The sequence below is a fragment of the Lampris incognitus genome, chromosome 2 (assembly GCF_029633865.1).
Source record: "Lampris incognitus isolate fLamInc1 chromosome 2, fLamInc1.hap2, whole genome shotgun sequence".
In the NCBI taxonomy this organism is placed as follows: domain Eukaryota; kingdom Metazoa; phylum Chordata; class Actinopteri; order Lampriformes; family Lampridae; genus Lampris; species Lampris incognitus.
In genome coordinates this window covers 16255385-16272287 of record NC_079212.1, presented here as the reverse complement: position 1 = coordinate 16272287, position 16903 = coordinate 16255385, and the positions used below count along the sequence as shown (strand labels likewise).

Here is a 16903-nt window from a genome sequence, read left to right as displayed (position 1 = left end):
GACAAATTCACGCAAGCAAACTAGCTCTTTTTGTTATTATAGTGAGCGCTGGAAGCCGTTAGGATAGGATGATGAGGCCTGACTGCAAAACAATCAAATTTGCAATAAAACCATTAGATATCACATAGAAGTACATATTCCTTCTGCACTGGCAAAACTGAATTCAACTAGCTAACATAAATAGTTTAACACGTTTTCCTTGAATACAAAAATAGCTCTCATTGCAAAAAAAGTCATTCTCTTATGTCGCATTAGTTTAAGAGTAGCTACAGTAATCACTGCCTAATGATGTGAACAGGCAACAAAAATAAAAACTATCACCGATAAACAAACCCTTTCCAGAAACAGGACCAGGTCATATTGATTGCATCAAAGGAACATTGGGTTTTATAAGCTGAGAGGTGGTTCACATTTAACGTTCACATTGATGAGTGAGGAAAAGAGATGCATGTATTTTGGCTCAAAATTCAGCCCCGTTAAGTAGGAAGCTGAACTACGTATCAGAGAATGCCACAAAAAAATTAAATAAATAAAATGGGACACTATTTTCTTAGATCCTGATTATGTGCACATACTGTATGGAGCACATGAAAAGGACGGCTTCAGTGGTCATCTTTTTCACAAAAACTGTAGGCTACAACGTTGCCTGCCGAGTGCATATTGTTCTTCTACTTGTATCACAGAAATAAACAGTCATTAACATTGGCAGACAACCATCATTCAAATCATCCTGAGTTCCTTAAATGTCACATCAACCTAAACTTTGAATTATTATACAAATCTCAAATGTCAAATAATACATAACTGGACAGCACACAATTTATGCAAAGCACACTTCAGCGTTTCAAGCAAACTAGATTCAGTAAAAAACAAAACAAAACTGTATTCTACAAACTCAGGCCATGTAATATGCACTTTGATTTCAAACACACAGACGTTATAAAGAAAGTAGTCCAGCTAACCTGCTTTAGAGGTTTGTAGATCTTAGCTGCAACAACTGTACAAACCTATGATGACATTCTAATTTTACGATTTTGAAGTCGTATCCTGCAGCATTCCTCTTGAAGGACAGAGGCACATAAGATTGCGCTTCACTCATGCAGAGTGGAGAACGGGAAGAGGGCTTTATCAGGATTTGTACTCTGGAGAATAGAGACACAACTTAGACCTGCTGTTTGGGCTGGGACTGGGTGTCATGTGGTTGAAAGAATTTGACCCTGGGGATCCCAAACCTAAAAAGAATAGACACAAATGAAGCACCGAGTCAGGACAGCGTCTTAAGGAGAAACATTTTATGGAATTCAAATTATAGAAGAAAAAGCAGATCAAATTCTCATTGTAGCGGGGGCTACAAACCTACGACAGCTTAGTAAACCCAAAACTATAATTACTTAAACTCACTAAACTTACTGTATTTCCCTGTCACTGAAAACTATCTTTCTATCAACTAAATCAACTGAGGAAATATAGGTATGACTCTGGGCTTCAGTACACTCATTGTCACAACCCCTCTCCCTTGACACCTGCTCACCCCTCTTTCACTCTGGCACACCTGCCCATGGTTTCAATCAACACACTTGCTGGCCATCAAGCAATCACCCTCACCTTTAAGAAGCCTCCACTGTGGACCAGTCTTCACTGGAACGTTGCCATTCATGGTTTGTCGCCTAAAGGTTATTGCATGTCCAGTCCCAGTCCTTGCCTGCATTCTCTGATGTTCATTGTTTTTGCATTCTTGCCTGCCTGTCTGATTTTTTGCTCTCTGCTCTTCAGGACTTCAGCTTGCCAGTCTCCCTGCCACTGAGCCAACTCCCGCTCTACTCCTGGGATCGGCCACTTCAATAAAGACTTGATTTTTTTCCCTTACCTGGTTGTCCCGGCTGCTTTTGGGTTTTTCCAGATACGTGACAGTACGTTCCAGCCACTATGGACCCAGCAGACCATTCCAACACAGACCTGGCCACGGTCTTCCAGGCTGTAGCCAACCAGGAATCGGTCCTCGGCCAGCACAGCCAGGTGCTACAGGGGATGGCTGACGCCCTCCGTGAGCTCAGCTCAAAGATCTCCGGAATCCAGACCCAACTTGGTGCCTCCACTAGCCCGGGACCCGCCCCTCCAGCTCCGCCACCCCCAGCGCCATCAACTTCGGCTAAGGAACCATGGGTTGCCCCGCCTGATAAGTACGATGGAGATTTTGGACTTTGTCGCCCTTTTTTGATGCAGTGCGAGATTGTGTTTAACCAGCAGCCCCAGTCATATTCCACAGATGGAGCCAAAGTCACTTACATCATGGGTCTTCTCCGGGGAAGCGCTCTGGCTTGGTCTACAGCGGTGTGGGAGATGCGGGCCTCCACTTCCTCATCCTACGCTGAGTTCACCACTGCTTTTCGCCAGGTTTTTGATCATCCCGTGCGGGGAAAGGATGCTTCAAAAAGACTGATCTCTCTCCGCCAGGGTTCTCGCAGCGTCGCTGACTACTCAGTTGAGTTCCGTACGCTATCAGCGGAGAGCGGATGGAACAACGAGTCCCTCCAGGCCGGGTTTTCCAACTAGTGCTGCAACTAACGACTATTTTGATAGTCGACTAGTTACCGATTAGTGAAACGATTAATCGACTAGTCAGATACTGAATCGCACAAAACAATAGCTCTTGTCATTGACCATCATGTTTAGTATTGACTCGGTAAGGGTAGTCGCTTGCTGCGGTGTACACGTCTGCTTCTTTTGCATAAAGCCATCCATTGTACCTTTACCCTTTGTCGGAGTGCATAAATTTGATTAAAAAAGAAATTTGTCAGGCAAAAGGGTAACATTACTCTTTAAACTATTAGAACCCTGCATGCAGGTATAGATGGAGTTTTATTGGCGTTATGTTAATGTTAAAAGCCAAGACAACTCCGTCTACACAAAGCTAGCTAGCTAGCTAAAAACTAACTATCTTACCGAGGCGCATCCACATCGTCCAGATGTCCAGTGTGCCTCCGCTTCACATGTCCTTGCATTACTGAGGTGCTCCCATGATAAGCAAGGTCCACCTTGCAAATCTTGTAGGTAAGCCTTTTCTTTGCCAAGCTGAGGCTGAACTATTCCCAGACTTTAGATGTTTTAGGAAACGATGGCGTTGCGTCGGCCGCCGCCATTTTGCTGTTTTGTTTACATGTCCGGTCGCTTCCGGTCGCTTTTGCGCATATGCAACTCTCAGAAGGTTGGGAGGAAGTGCGATGCCTCACTCCTGAGCTACTTCCATCACCAGCTCTGGTGAAACGATGTTTCGTTCAGTTCCACAGCGTGAAATACATGCGCGATGACGTAACCGATGAATTGTCGACAATTAAACTCGTTGGCAACGAATTTTGTCATCGATTTTTGTCGACTACGTCGATTAATCGTTGCACCCCTATTTCCAACGGTCTAAGCGAATCCATAAAGGACGAATTGGTTTCCTACCCCGAGCCTGGAGGGTTGGAGGAATTGGTTACCCTGGCCATTCATGTGGACAACCGTCTCCAGGAGCGGAGGAGAGAGAGGACGCGCCGCTTTCCCTGGTCACAACAACTTTCCACGGGCCACACCTCCAAACTCTGGGGGCCGAGCTCGCTCGACTGAGGCTGACGTCCTCCGAGAAAGCCTGAGGCGTGATTCTTCCCCAGCTTCGGAGCCGATGCAACTCGGCCGCTTCCGGCTCGACCCGGAGGAGCATCAACGCCGCATCACCGAGAACAGCTGCTTGTATTGTGGTCAGCCTGGTCACTTTCTCGCCTCCTGCCCTCACCGTCCGTCAAACTAGCAGGCTCATGAGGGAGGGGGAGGATCCTCGCAAGCCCAACTGTCTGCCCTCTGTCTCCTCATCCACATACCCAGTTGGAAGCTACCATCAGTTTTAAAGGTCAGTCCACTAAACTTTTGGTTTTAATTGATTCTGGAGCTGATGAAAGCTTTTTGGATGCAAGTGTTGTGAAGCAGTTAGGTCTTGCCACTGTGAATCTGGACCAGCCTCTTGAAGCTAATGCCCTCGATGGACGTCTCCTGGCCCGGATAACCTCTAAGACCGAGCCTGTGAGCCTCCTGTTGTCGGGAAACCATCAAGAGGAGTTAAGTTTTTTGTTATCAATTCTCCGTTTGTTCCCATTATACTTGGTCATCCCTGGCTGGTTAAGCATAGTCCCCATATTGATTGGTCATCGGCCAGAATTTCAAGCTGGAGGCCTGTCTGTCATGCCATATGCCTCCAGTCTGCTCTGCCTCAGTCTGTCCCCTGTCAGGTGTCAAGCCCTGAGACCTCTGACCTGTCACTGGTGCCTCCAGAGTACCATGACCTCCAAGCCGTTTTCAACAAGCAGCAAGCTCTCTCTCTGCCTCCTCATCGCCCCTATGATTGCGCTATTGACCTGCTGCCGGGCGCTCCCCTCCCCAGCAACTGTCTATATAGCCTCTCCAAGCCTGAGCGGGAGTCCATGGAGAGGTACATCAAGGACTCCTTGGCTGCTGGTCTTATTCGCCCTTCATCGTCGCCCCTTGGTGCGGGGTTCTTTTTTGTGGCCAAGAAGGACAAGACCCTCCGGCCATGTATTGACTATAGAGGCCTCAATAACATCACCGTCAAGAATAAGTACCCTCTGCCCCTCATGACTTCTGCTTTTGATTCTCTCCAGGGAGCCACCGTGTTCACTAAACTAGACCTCCGCAATGCTTACCACCTGGTCCGGGTTCGAGACGGAGATGAATGGAAGACTGCCTTCAACACCCCCCCTGGGGCATTTTGAATATCTGGTGATGCCGTTTGGTCTCACTAATGCCCCAGCTGTCTTCCAGAGTCTGGTCAACGACATCCTATGTGACATGTTGGATCGTTTTGTTTTTGTTTACCTGGATGATATCCTGATTTTTTCCAGAGACCTGTCAGAGCATGTCACGCACGTCCGCCAAGTCCTTCAATGGCTTCTGGAGAACCGCCTTTTCGTAAAAGCAGAGAAGTGCGAATTCCATGCTCCTTCAGTCACCTTCCTGGGCTACATCGTGGCCGATGGGCAGGTGAGAATGGACCCCGCCAAGGTAAGAGCGGTTCTTGAGTGGCCAAGCCCAACCAGCCGTAAGCAGCTTCAGAGGTTCCTCGGTTTTGCCAACTTCTACAGACGGTTCATCTGCAATTACAGCCGTGTTGTGGCCCCACTAACTGCTCTGACCTCCACCTCCAGACAGTTCCTGTGGACCCCTGTAGCAGAGGCAGCTTTCCAAGCCCTCAAGCACCGCTTCACCACAGCTCCTATCCTCATACAGCCAGACTCAACCAAGCAGTTCGTTGTGGAAGTGGACGCCTCTGAGATTGGGGTGGGGGCAGTCCTTTCTCAGCGATCCAGTGAGGATGGCAAGACACACCCCTGTGCCTTCCTGTCTCACCCCAGATGAAAGGAACTACGATGTGGGGAATCGTGAGCTCCTGGCAGTGAAATTGGCACTGGAGGAATGGCGACAGTTTCTGGAGGGGTCTGAGCTTCCTTTTATAGTGTGGTCTGACCATAAGAACCTGAAATACATCCAGTCAGCAAAGCGACTCAACGCGCGCCAAGCCAGGTGGGTGCTCTTTTTTGGTCGTTCTAATTTTTCTTTGACTTACAGACCTGGCTCCAGGAATGCCAAGCCCGATGCTCTGTCTCGCGTGCATGGGAAGGAGTCTGAGCCCAAGCTCCAACCTGACACCATCGTTCCCTCTACCTGTGTGGTTGCAGCTGCGGCTGTCACCTGGAACATTGAAAGGGAGGTTATAGCAGCACAACAGACTCAGCCCGACCCAGGTAACGGTCCCCCTGGGTGCTTGTTTGTTCCAGATGCGGTTAAATCTAGTGTGTTGCAGTGGGCTCACTCTTCCAAACTTACTTGCCATCCTGGAGTAACCCGTACCCTAGCCTTCCTCCGTAGGCGGTTCTGGTGGCCTTCCATGAAGGAGGATACTAGGTCTTTTGTTTCTGCCTGTCCTGTTTGTGCCCAGAATAAGCCCTCCACTCAGGCCAGTGCTGGTCTGCTGCACCCCCTGCCTGTTCCACACCGTCCCTGATCGCATCTGTCCTTGGATTTTGTTTCTGGTCTGCCCGCCTCCAACGGTAATACCGTTGTACTGACTGTTGTTGATCGCTTCAGTAAATTTGTTCATTTTTTGCCCTTGTCTAAACTGCCTTCGGCCCGAGAGACTGCGGATCTGCTGGTCAGGGAGGTTTTCCGGGTCCACGGTCTTCCCCGTGATATAGTGTCTGACCGTGGTCCCCAGTTCACTTCTGCTGTCTGGAAGGCTTTCTGCTTTGCCATCGGTGCCACTGTCAGTCTGTCATCGGGGTTCCATCCTCAGACCAACGGCCAGGCCGAGAGGGCGAACCAGGTGTTAGAGACTTTTCTCCGCTGTCTGGTGTCTGCCAACCCATCCTCTTGGTCCTCTCAACTTCCCTGGGTAGAATACACCCATAACACCTTGCCATCGTCTGCTACTGGGTTGAATGCCTTTAATGCTATCAGCCTCCCCTTTTTCCTTCTCTGGAGGAGGACATTCCGGTTCCGTCTGTCCAGGCCCATGTCCGTCGGTGCCGTAGCACCTGGCGGCAAGCCCGTACTGCCCTGCTCAGGGCCTCCGGCTGTTACCAGTGCTTGGCTGATCATCATCGCACCCCTGCTCCGGACTTCTCCCCCGGTGACCAGGTATGGCTCTCTATTAAGGAGCTACCTTTGAAATCGGACGCTAAAAAACTGTCCCCCAGGTATATTGGTCCCTTTTCCATTGTCAAAGTCATTAATCCCTCTGTGGTCTGTCTGAAGCTGCCCCGCACACTCCGGGTTCATCATTCCTTCCATGTGTCCTGCCTCAAACCTGTCTCTACCAGCCCTCTAGTTCCTCCGGCCCCCCCGCCCCCACCTCATCGTATGATCGATGATCATCCTGCTTACACTGTTCGTCGTCTCCTGGACTCTCGTCGCTGCGGTCGCGGCCTGCAGTATCTCGTTCACTGGGAGGGATATGGCCCGAAGGAAAGGTGTTGGGTCCCTCGTCACCTTGTCCTGGATGCAACCCTCGTCCGGGACTTCCACAGGACGCACCCTGACAGACCTGGTGGGTTGCCCAGTGGCGCCCCTCGGAGGGGAGGTACTGTCACAACCCCTCTCCCTTGACACCTGCTCACCCCTCCTTCACCCTGGCACACCTGCCCATGGTTTCAATCAACACACCTGCTGGCCATCAAGCAATCACCCTCACCTTTAAGAAGCCTCCACTGTGGACCAGTCTTCGATGGAACGTTGCCATTCATGGTTTGTTGCCTAAAGGTTATTGCACGTCCAGTCCCAGTCCTAGCCTGCATTCTCTGATGTTCCTAGTTTTTGCATTCTTGCCTGCCTGTCTGATTTTTTGCTCTCTGCTCTTCAGGACTTCAGCCTGCCAGTCTCCCTGCCACTGAGCCAACTCCTGGGATCGGTCACTTCAATAAAGACTTGATGTTGTCCCATCTGCTTTTGGGTTTTTCCAGATACGTGACACTCATGGCAGATCAGGTGAACTGACATGGCAAAAATAACATTCATATTACTGAGACTAGTACTCAACTTTTGAGGTCAAATACAACACCCCAATTAGTATAGAAAAAAACACTAACAGCTCTCTCCCAAATGTAGGAGACCTGAGACCAATTTGCGATATACACAGCTGGCAGTTGTTTCATTCCCAATGAATGGGGGAGACTAGGGCATTGATAAAACACTTGTCAAGTTTCACATCAAAAGAGGTTTTGCTGGAATTGCTCCAATCCCCACAAAATAAACATAGATATGGACACGGCGGCCTCTTCCGTCTTTTCCAATATACCCTTATAAGGAGATAAAAACTGAGATCACAGGTTTGAAAGTGGAACCAACTCTTTTCACTTTTTTTTCATGAATAAACTCCAAACTCTCATGAAGCATAGGGATAACTTTTTGGATGCTGATTTCCTGTAACAGCATCCCAACATAATGACACATACTCATGCTGCTGATACTCAGACACCAAAACTTTACTTTGGTGGAAAGCGTGACGATGACGGCAACCAACCTGCAGTGTGGTGCATCCGATGTATGAGACCAGGGTGAAGAGCTTCGTCTCTTGGAGAGAAGATGGCGTGCCACACTGAAAAAAAAAAAGAAAAGAAAAAGTAAACACCAAATTGAAAACACATCTTCTCAATTCTAAAAACAAACAAACTGGTGCCCAAATTTGAAGACTTGGTAGTCAGTCATCCACATCAGTAAGTGTTTCAAGCTGTGACCACCAGTGTTGGAGACTATCACAAATTAATTATGACTTTACATGTTAAAGGCTAAGCTAACCGCTAGCCCATGCAGACCGGCAGTTCCGACAGTCATCGTGGCTGGCGTTCGTTCTCCTGGACACTGATTTTTTTTTTTAGTTTGGATATTTGCTCTTGTAGTTTTATTATATGTGTTTTTGTCTTTGTGTTGCACTGCTGTGGGCTGGGGGAAAAAATTATGTTTCATTTCATTTTTTGTGTGCAAGTACATGAAATGACATTGTTCCTGATTCCTGATTAATTTACTTTTAAGGACCTTGCTATTTTTCCTTTCTTTTTTTTTTGTAAACACAAACCAGATCAGTATCCAGCTCGGCTCAACCCAACTCATGCCCACAAAGTCTGCCCGAAACATGGGGGTCATGACTGATGACCAACTAGCCTTTAAGGTTCATGTGGCCTCGATTGCTTGGTCGTGCCAATTTGCCCTGTACAACATCAAGAAAATTAGACCCCACTTGTCTGAGCATGCAGCACAACTCCTGGTACAGGCTCTTGTAATGTCTCGCACTGACTACTATAACTCCTTACTGGCAGGTCTCCCTGCATGCACTTTCAAACCTCTGCAAATGATCCAGAACGCAGTGGCGCGTCTGGTCTTCAACCAACCCAAAACAGCACATGTCACTCCACTGTTCATATCCCTCCAATGGCTCCCAGTTGCTGCCCGCATCAAATTCAAAACCTTAATGCTTGCTTACAAAACAGCAACTAAAACGGCTCCCGCCTACCTGAACACCCTCATTCAGGTCTACACTCAGTCCCGCTCACTACGCTCTGCCAATGAAAGGCGCCTGGCACTTCCGCCACAATGGGGCCCTAAGTCACTAGCCAGTCTCTTCTCCTCTGTAGTTCCCCGGTGGTGGAACGAGTTACCAAACTCCGCTGAGTCCCTCTCCACCTTTAAGAAGAAGCTAAAGACCCAGCTCTTTCTCGAACTCCTCCACCCCATGATGGTATTAAAAAAAAAAAAAAAACCAACACTTCTATGCACCCGATGCATTGCCTTTGTGCACTGCCTGTTGACACCTATGTGCTGTCGGACTTGAACCTAGTTTTTTGAAACTTAACTTGCGTTGTTGTCTCCTTACTAGATCCTCTCTTGTGTTGTATTAACTCAGATGTACGTCACTTTGAATAAAAGCGTCTGCTAAATGAAATTGTAACATTGTAAACCAAAGGCCTCATGCGATACTTAACACTGCTGCAGGCATTTGTAAACATTGGATGGAGAGAAATGTGGAGGGAAAAAAAAAACAGTTTTGTATTTATGGCAGTAACTATTGATGAGATGATGAGGCAGTAACTACTGGTGTACCCAGTAGTGGCCATTGATTTGAAAATCTAAACAACAAAACTTAAGATGGAAATTAACCGTCAGGCATAAGCTCTTTTCAAACAAAGAATAATGAAACATATCCTCAAACAGACTGAAAAGGATGAATGTAAAACAGAAAACATCATCTTAAAAACAAACGTGCAAAAAAGTAAAATCCATAATATTTCTGTAGAACATAATCCCAGTATACAAGCATTATGTGAGTGATGTGTTGCCGCCAACACAGCCCCATGAAGCTTCTCAAATCATAGAGATACTTCATGTGGGGAGGCGGTGACCCACCGATGATGATAATGGCTGTGCCAGCCAGCAGAGCAAATAAGGTGAAGAACATCATCTGGTAGGTGTCTATGACGTTCTGCAGGGAGTCGCCCCCCGCCACACCAACAACTGGACCAGCAGCTGGGGAGAGAGGGAGGCGGATGAGATAACAGCCTGTTGAGACCTGCTAGCTGCTCTGCAAGCCTACAGTGAACACCATTTAAGTGTAAAGCAATGAGACTTAATGATGGTTTGTTATGGCTGCAGTGAAATCCTAACGGCCTAAATAACATATAACATCATCTACCATGTTAATAATGAACGGAGTAATGGAACCCCCCCCCAAAAAAGAAAATCTACTGTCTCATTGGTGTCCATATTTCCTACTTATAAAAGAATTGCTCTAAATTGGGCGCGAAATTCGATCTGCCTTCTCAAGGAACTATGCATCAAATAATTCAATTCTTGATCTATTACAAAATCCCATTTTTCACTTTCTCCAAGTCCTTCTCAAATAACCCAACACATAAAGAGGACAGCGTAAACTCATGAAGGCCACTGACCTTGCATGGCAGAGCTGGGGTCAGTGACGTGAATGATATTGACCGGGATGAGGAGGCTCTGGCCTGAGGAAGAACTGCTAATAGAAATATAAGCAGAGACTGCTCCCTGGGGGTCTACAACACTGACTGTGTACTTGGAGAAACTGGGGAAACCTTGGTATGTCTCCTTTTCCAGGACGGCAATGGTGGGAGAAGTCGACACCACCTGATAAAATGGAAAAAGGTGGTGTCAATGGCTGTGTTCGGAACTGCATAATATCCATACTGTGATATAAAATGAGCATGATGTTTTTCCACTTTGTAGTGTGTCAATTAAGTTTATTCAAATTTTCCTGGATATAAACTACATTAGCAAGTATTTTCTGAGTTTGCAGCTGATGGAACCTGATAGACTCAGATGCTCATGGAGTAGGGCAGCTGCATAACATTCGTCAATGATAACTTTGGATGATGGATGACCGATTTGATAAAGAATAAACCACTATATTTTTTACAGTTACATTTAAATGAATTTTAGCAACAATATGTAAACTATACATGGTAAGGTTGCCACTATATTGTTTTGAAGACATTCTTTTCTAAACAGGTTTGAGAAATAGAGTTGGCAACTGCTCAGAAAAATCAATCACGCATTTGTGAAACAGGAGGAAAAAGGTGAGTTTAAAGAGGTGGTAATTCTTGAATAAGGATGCTAAAACTGATTGCCCTGGTGATAAATTGAATAAATAAATAAATGTAAATCGCATCACACGGTCGCTTTGAAGAGGAAAACCTACGTTAGATCTGGTCTGAGTAAAAAGCACACAATCAACCTTGCAATGGTAGTCTTTCTAAACCTCTCATTTTCTATAAGCATGTGATCAGGTTATATTTCCTTATTTCACATAAGAGCATCAGTGCAGTGACAGACCTCCATGTTGGACAGCGTCGCGGCAGGGCCATAGATGGTGAGCTCAGCCAAGGGGTGCAGGTTGGAGAGCATGAGCTCCGTCTGGTCAGAATAGAGACCTGGCTCTATGGGCAGCCTGGCAGTGACCTGCTCCCCGGAGAATGTACTGCCCTCCACGGCTGCCTTCACCAACAGGTTAGTCATGGACATACTCAGCATGCGGGTCTGCTGGTCACTCATAGACTTTAGGGTCATGGAGCATGTGTAGAAGCCTGTAGTAGGAGGGAGGAAGCAGGGAAGGAGCAAACAAACATTAAACATGACTGATGATTATTCATGTGACAGTAAAGTACCCATGTTTCACAGTGATCACATGTGAAAAGTGAACAACCAGTCAGGTGGTGATAACCAGCTTGGTCTTTAGAGCCACTGGGAGTACAAAAGGTAAGAATGGAATTTCCCGATAAAAATAAGAACTACTTTTTAAAAAAATGCACTATCAATAAACCTACTCTATTCATACTTACACTGACATTATATTCCCCCAGGTTTGCGGGCAAGGCCCTTGTCATTTCACAGTAGCACACTGCCATTAGGCTCTCAGTGGGACTCCTCAGAGAGGTAATAAAGCACTCCAGAGGTTTCCCTTCCGAGATGAGCAAACAACGGAGTTAAAGCCCAACCTCCCAAACACAATTACATCACCACCATCAAACTCCCACTTGGTTCAATGCATCATCCAGGCAATTTTTTATTGCACATGCTTAATTCCTTCTATAGGCATTGCAGGTATTGACTATGCCCCCATAAACAGTATTTTCTTGCCCCTGATGCAGGGCATGCCACAAATATTGTTGCCCTTTCACTGGGCAATATTGAATGCTTCTAATGGGTAACTAACAATGGGAACATCGAACCCATCATACAAGGTAGAGGCAGAAATGGGAGGAGTAGTGCTCAAAAAAGATGTTCAAGATTATCCAGGGAACGTCTCCATCTCTCCATTCAGTGCCTAATAGCAAACACAAGACCAAAGTCTAAGCCTGTTATTCAGGTGGTAGGAAAGCTTTACTAAATCAATGCAAACAGTCCCTGGATCCATGCCTCTGCAGGGCAGCATAATTATGAACAAGACATTAATCCCGATTGCTTTGCTGGATACTTTGATTATGAATGTTGATGATTTGAGAAGTTATTTCTGTTTCACTTTTTGGCTCCTGTAGGAATATCCTTATTATTGTTTTCAGTTACAGCAAATAATCCAGATGAAATGTTTCATTATCACAGACTGGACAACATTCCGCAATTTCTAATTGTGGAAACTTAAATTATGATTCCAAATGATAATGAAGCTTGAACCTAACGATAATGGAGCCTGAACCTTTGCCTCGATGGCCTTGAACAATGATTGCCGACTCTAGATGAGTCTTACCAGTGCTGGGATCGAAGCCCGTGTGTATGCTAAAGACGTCTTGAGCAGAGAAGTCGATAGCGTCGCTAGTGAAGCTGAGATGGCAGCTGATGGAGGTCTCCGGGTGCAGCTGGGTAATGGCGTCAGTCTGGGCCGAGGAGCACGATCCTGCAAGGTGAAAAACACACAAGACCATATCTCATTATCTCCATGTCACCTGCCATGGTTCTTAATTAAATCAAAACGCTATAAATATTAATGATTCCATTTTTTTTTATTGAGTGTTCAACTGGCTCTTATTGTAAATGAGAACAGAGATTTAAGTGATGCGTCATTAAGAATGGAGTCGGTTCAGTACCTACAAGGTTGGTTCCTGTTTCTCGGGTGGTGAGCAGGACCTTGGTCTCCCGATCATTCCTGACCGGTACAGCTTGAGCCATAACTGTTGTCTGTGATGCTGACTCCACCACGACCTGCAGGGTACATACAGAGATAGAAAAGTCACAAAATAGCAACAGAAATTTTTTTTTGCCATATATGCTTTGTATTGATATCTGCATCATATGCTGCTTGTGCCTAATTACTTCTACCTATATGGGATCAGTAATTGTTAACATTGATTATATGGAAATATCAGCACAAAGGTCTGTTATAGTCATAGAGTTGAGTAATTTACACAGTATCATGACCACCTCTGTCAATGTCTCCATTTACATTTAAACGACATCATCTTCGTGATAGCATAACGCTGTGAGCACATTACTGACTGAGGTGAAATGCAATCAATTTAACCCAAGAGTCTCATCCAATTGCCTACTGCTAATTAGAAAGATTCACACATAAATACAGGCCAAATTCAGGAGCTGGAAGGGGCAAAACTCAGTGGGGTACAGTGCCATTCTACAAGAGGGAGCTAATTATTCTTGTCCACACTCCATCTAGGAGAATCTGCACAACAAGATATGGGAGGGTCATGTGCACACACACATTAGGCAGACAGTCACTTATTAATAAGACATCTGTAGATTGATGATGGATACGAGTCTGTTACACTCCAACACTTGCTTTTTATTTGTGTTATGCTGTATTATTGTTTCTGAATATGATACACTTGAAGAGGAGAGCAGAATGCCAGCATCAGTGATGCGGAGAGCATATCAACCATAAAAAGTGTGCCGTTTGTGTAATTGTGACTGTCAAACTTTGTTTCCTGTTGTTCATTCATCACAGCTGTGACTAGAACAAATATCAGGGTACGCCTCATGCATTACCACACAATCTGTCATCGAAGGGCTGCAGTTAAAAGAGTAGAAGCCATGGGCACCGTACCTCTCTGTACGTTTTCAGGATGCCGGGGATCTCGTAGTATATGGAGACGGTCCCCGAGTCTCTGGCCACAGCTGAACCACTTTTTGGATCCACCTGAAGCACCCTGTTGGCTGAGGAGCTCCAGGTACCATGAACACCTGCAAGATGGAGAAGGGTTGCAACAGCTGATTCACCCCATCTTAAAAACAAATGTACTCTTCTCTATCATAACATGGCCCCTAATACGCCATCATGGAGTTAACATTAACCCGATTGGATATGATATGTAAATACAAGTAGTCTTGCTAAGTGGAAACTTGATTAACCATAGAAAACCTGCAGAGGAATAACAGTGCTCCAGAGCAGAGAAAAGAGAAAAATAGGATAACATAGAACATAACGTTAAACGGATTTTTTAACAACACAAAGAAGGGAGTACTGTTGAATAGGGGTGCCATAATTTTGGATTTCTACCTAAATTACCTGATTTAACTTAATATATGGAGGTATTTTATGATCTGTACAGTTTTTAGTTCTTTGCTCCGAGAAAAAATAAATAAAAGCTTTTCCTTCACTCACCCTCTGGGCTAATGAAATGGGCACTGAAGCAGACTACGTCCCCCACAACCAGCCGGTGGGCCTCCTCTGGGTAAATAGCATGCATGACAGGCAGTGGGAGGTAGTCTGCCACACCCATCTGCTCCTGGTCCCACACAGCTAGAAGGGTTAGGCCCACGTTGACAGTCCTCACCGTCACAGTGTTGTTGCCAGGCCCCACGCCCACCTGCACCAGGTCATCTCTGTTTGAGAGAAATGAGATACAGATTCAGTTACGGTGTAGCTACATAACGACGTTAATTTGGATGTACTATTGGCATATTCAACACTAACAGCCATTATACACCTATGCTGTGGTTGCACTTTGTCTTTTCAATACGACTTTTGTCATTCGACCGTGCCAGGACGCATTACCTGTCAAGACTGTGCACTCCTAAATCAGATCTGGCTCGCAACGTGAAACAATTAAGCCAAACCACATGCCGAGGTGGCCTGGCTTGCATTGAGATTGGATCTCAGTGAAGTGTTGACAGCATGTGGGCACAATCTGGACAATTTATTAAACGGTAAGCCTCACATCATTTTCCCCACAACACCCATGAGTTCCTCTCCCGTGCGAGTTGAGCAAAGGAAATTATCTCCGGATGGAACGCGACACTGGCCAGTATTTCAATGGGCATGTTTTCTGTCAGTCACTGGAGCAGCATGCCACCTCGCCAGGGCTGCCCTGTTTGACCAAGCTGTTTTTACTTCATTTATGGACACCACTTTTAAAGCTCTGTACATCTTTTTCTTTATAAAAACAGAGCGAAATATGGAGACGGTCATGGGGAGAGCATGCAATGTGCTGGGGGGAATATTCCAAAATGTAATGAATGTGGGCCACATGAAAATAAGGCTAAACAGGCGCCCGGGTAGCTTAGCGGTCTGTTCCGTTGCCTACCAACACAGGGATCGTCGGTTTGAATCCCCGTGTTACCACCGGCTTGGTTGGGAGTCCCTACAGACACAATTGGTCTTGTCTGAGAGTGGGAAGCCGGATGTGGGTATGTATCCTGGTCGCTGCACTAGCGCCTCCTCTGGTCGGTTGGGGCACCTGTTCAGGAGGAGGTAGTACTGGGGGGAACAGCATTATCCTCCCACACGCTACGTCCCCCTTGCAAAACTCCTCACTGTCAGGTGAAAAGAAGCGGCTGGTGACTCCACATGTATCGGAGGAGGCATGTGGTCAGTCTGCAGCCCTCCCTGGATGAGCAGAGGGGGTGGAGCAGCGACCGGGGTGGCTCAGAAGAGTGGGGTAATTGGACGGGTACAATTGGGGAGAAAAAGAGGGAAAAAGAAAAAAAAAGAAAAGAAAATAAGGATAAACACCGAAGTCAATCCCCCCCGTCAGCACATACTAAATAAAGCAATGATAATATGTATACAAAAAGAAGGCTCTATCTTGCACCAAGTGCCATTTTTCAATGTGTACTTGTTGTGCAGGAACATTAAATCCGATAACCAACAAGCAGGTTTCACTGACGTGTCAAATGTGGACACTGCAAATACAGGTGAGTTCCAATATGGCGCATCTGATCACAAAAGACAAGTGTAAACACAGCTCTTGTCACTGAGAAAATGTCCAGGTGTGCCTGAACATTATTAGCGCATTAGTTTGGCATCAGTTATTCATTTATTTTCCTGCTCTTTTTATTTTTTTGGTGCTACCATTAAAAACAAACGGGGTCAAACCACTCCCTCCTCGGCCACCAGTAAATTCAAATTGGCTCCTAAGGGACACTAAGGGTTCAGTCGTGCGCCGACGTCTTAGTCCCCCTGACCATCAGCCCTTTACCGCGCTGATCTGGATACTTTCCCACCAAAATTGTCTGTCAGCACCAAGAGTTCAAGGTAATAGAACCCATTTGTTGTGCGGTTGATGAGGGAGTCCCTCATTGGGAGTGCAGCAAAGCTCCTCCCTGCCCCACACTCTCCCATTAATTTAACTCACTCAGGTGGAAACAATTCCATCTGAAATGAGGAAAGAAGGAACAGCCCACTAAATGAATGTGGTGGACTCCGAGCACATGCTGGCATTAAACCCTGCCATGACCTCCACTACTAAGATAGCACTGCAGATATTTTATGTGCATGGGCTAAACAGTGTGGAGCCAAACACTCGTTGACATGGCTGGAAACTCTGTGATGCTCTACAGCAGAGGTTATGTGTGTGAAATACTTCTTTCCCAAATGCATTCCATCTGATCCTAG

At 46.2% G+C, this 16903-nt stretch overlaps 1 protein-coding gene across 1 annotated transcript in view; it reads right to left on the bottom strand.

Annotated features, from left to right (window-relative positions):
- The window catches only part of nup210 (nucleoporin 210), a 57323-nt gene continuing 40420 nt past the window's right edge, over window positions 1-16903 (bottom strand). The window contains exons 32-40 of the mRNA XM_056273575.1: window positions 14672-14892; window positions 14114-14250; window positions 13143-13257; window positions 12806-12952; window positions 11395-11645; window positions 10485-10689; window positions 9943-10062; window positions 8066-8140; window positions 1-1232 (exon numbers count right to left, since the gene is read on the bottom strand). Coding sequence (XP_056129550.1) covers window positions 1129-1232; window positions 8066-8140; window positions 9943-10062; window positions 10485-10689; window positions 11395-11645; window positions 12806-12952; window positions 13143-13257; window positions 14114-14250; window positions 14672-14892 — 1375 coding nt within the window. The 3' untranslated portion in view covers window positions 1-1128. The remainder of the gene's footprint in view (window positions 1233-8065; window positions 8141-9942; window positions 10063-10484; window positions 10690-11394; window positions 11646-12805; window positions 12953-13142; window positions 13258-14113; window positions 14251-14671; window positions 14893-16903) is intronic.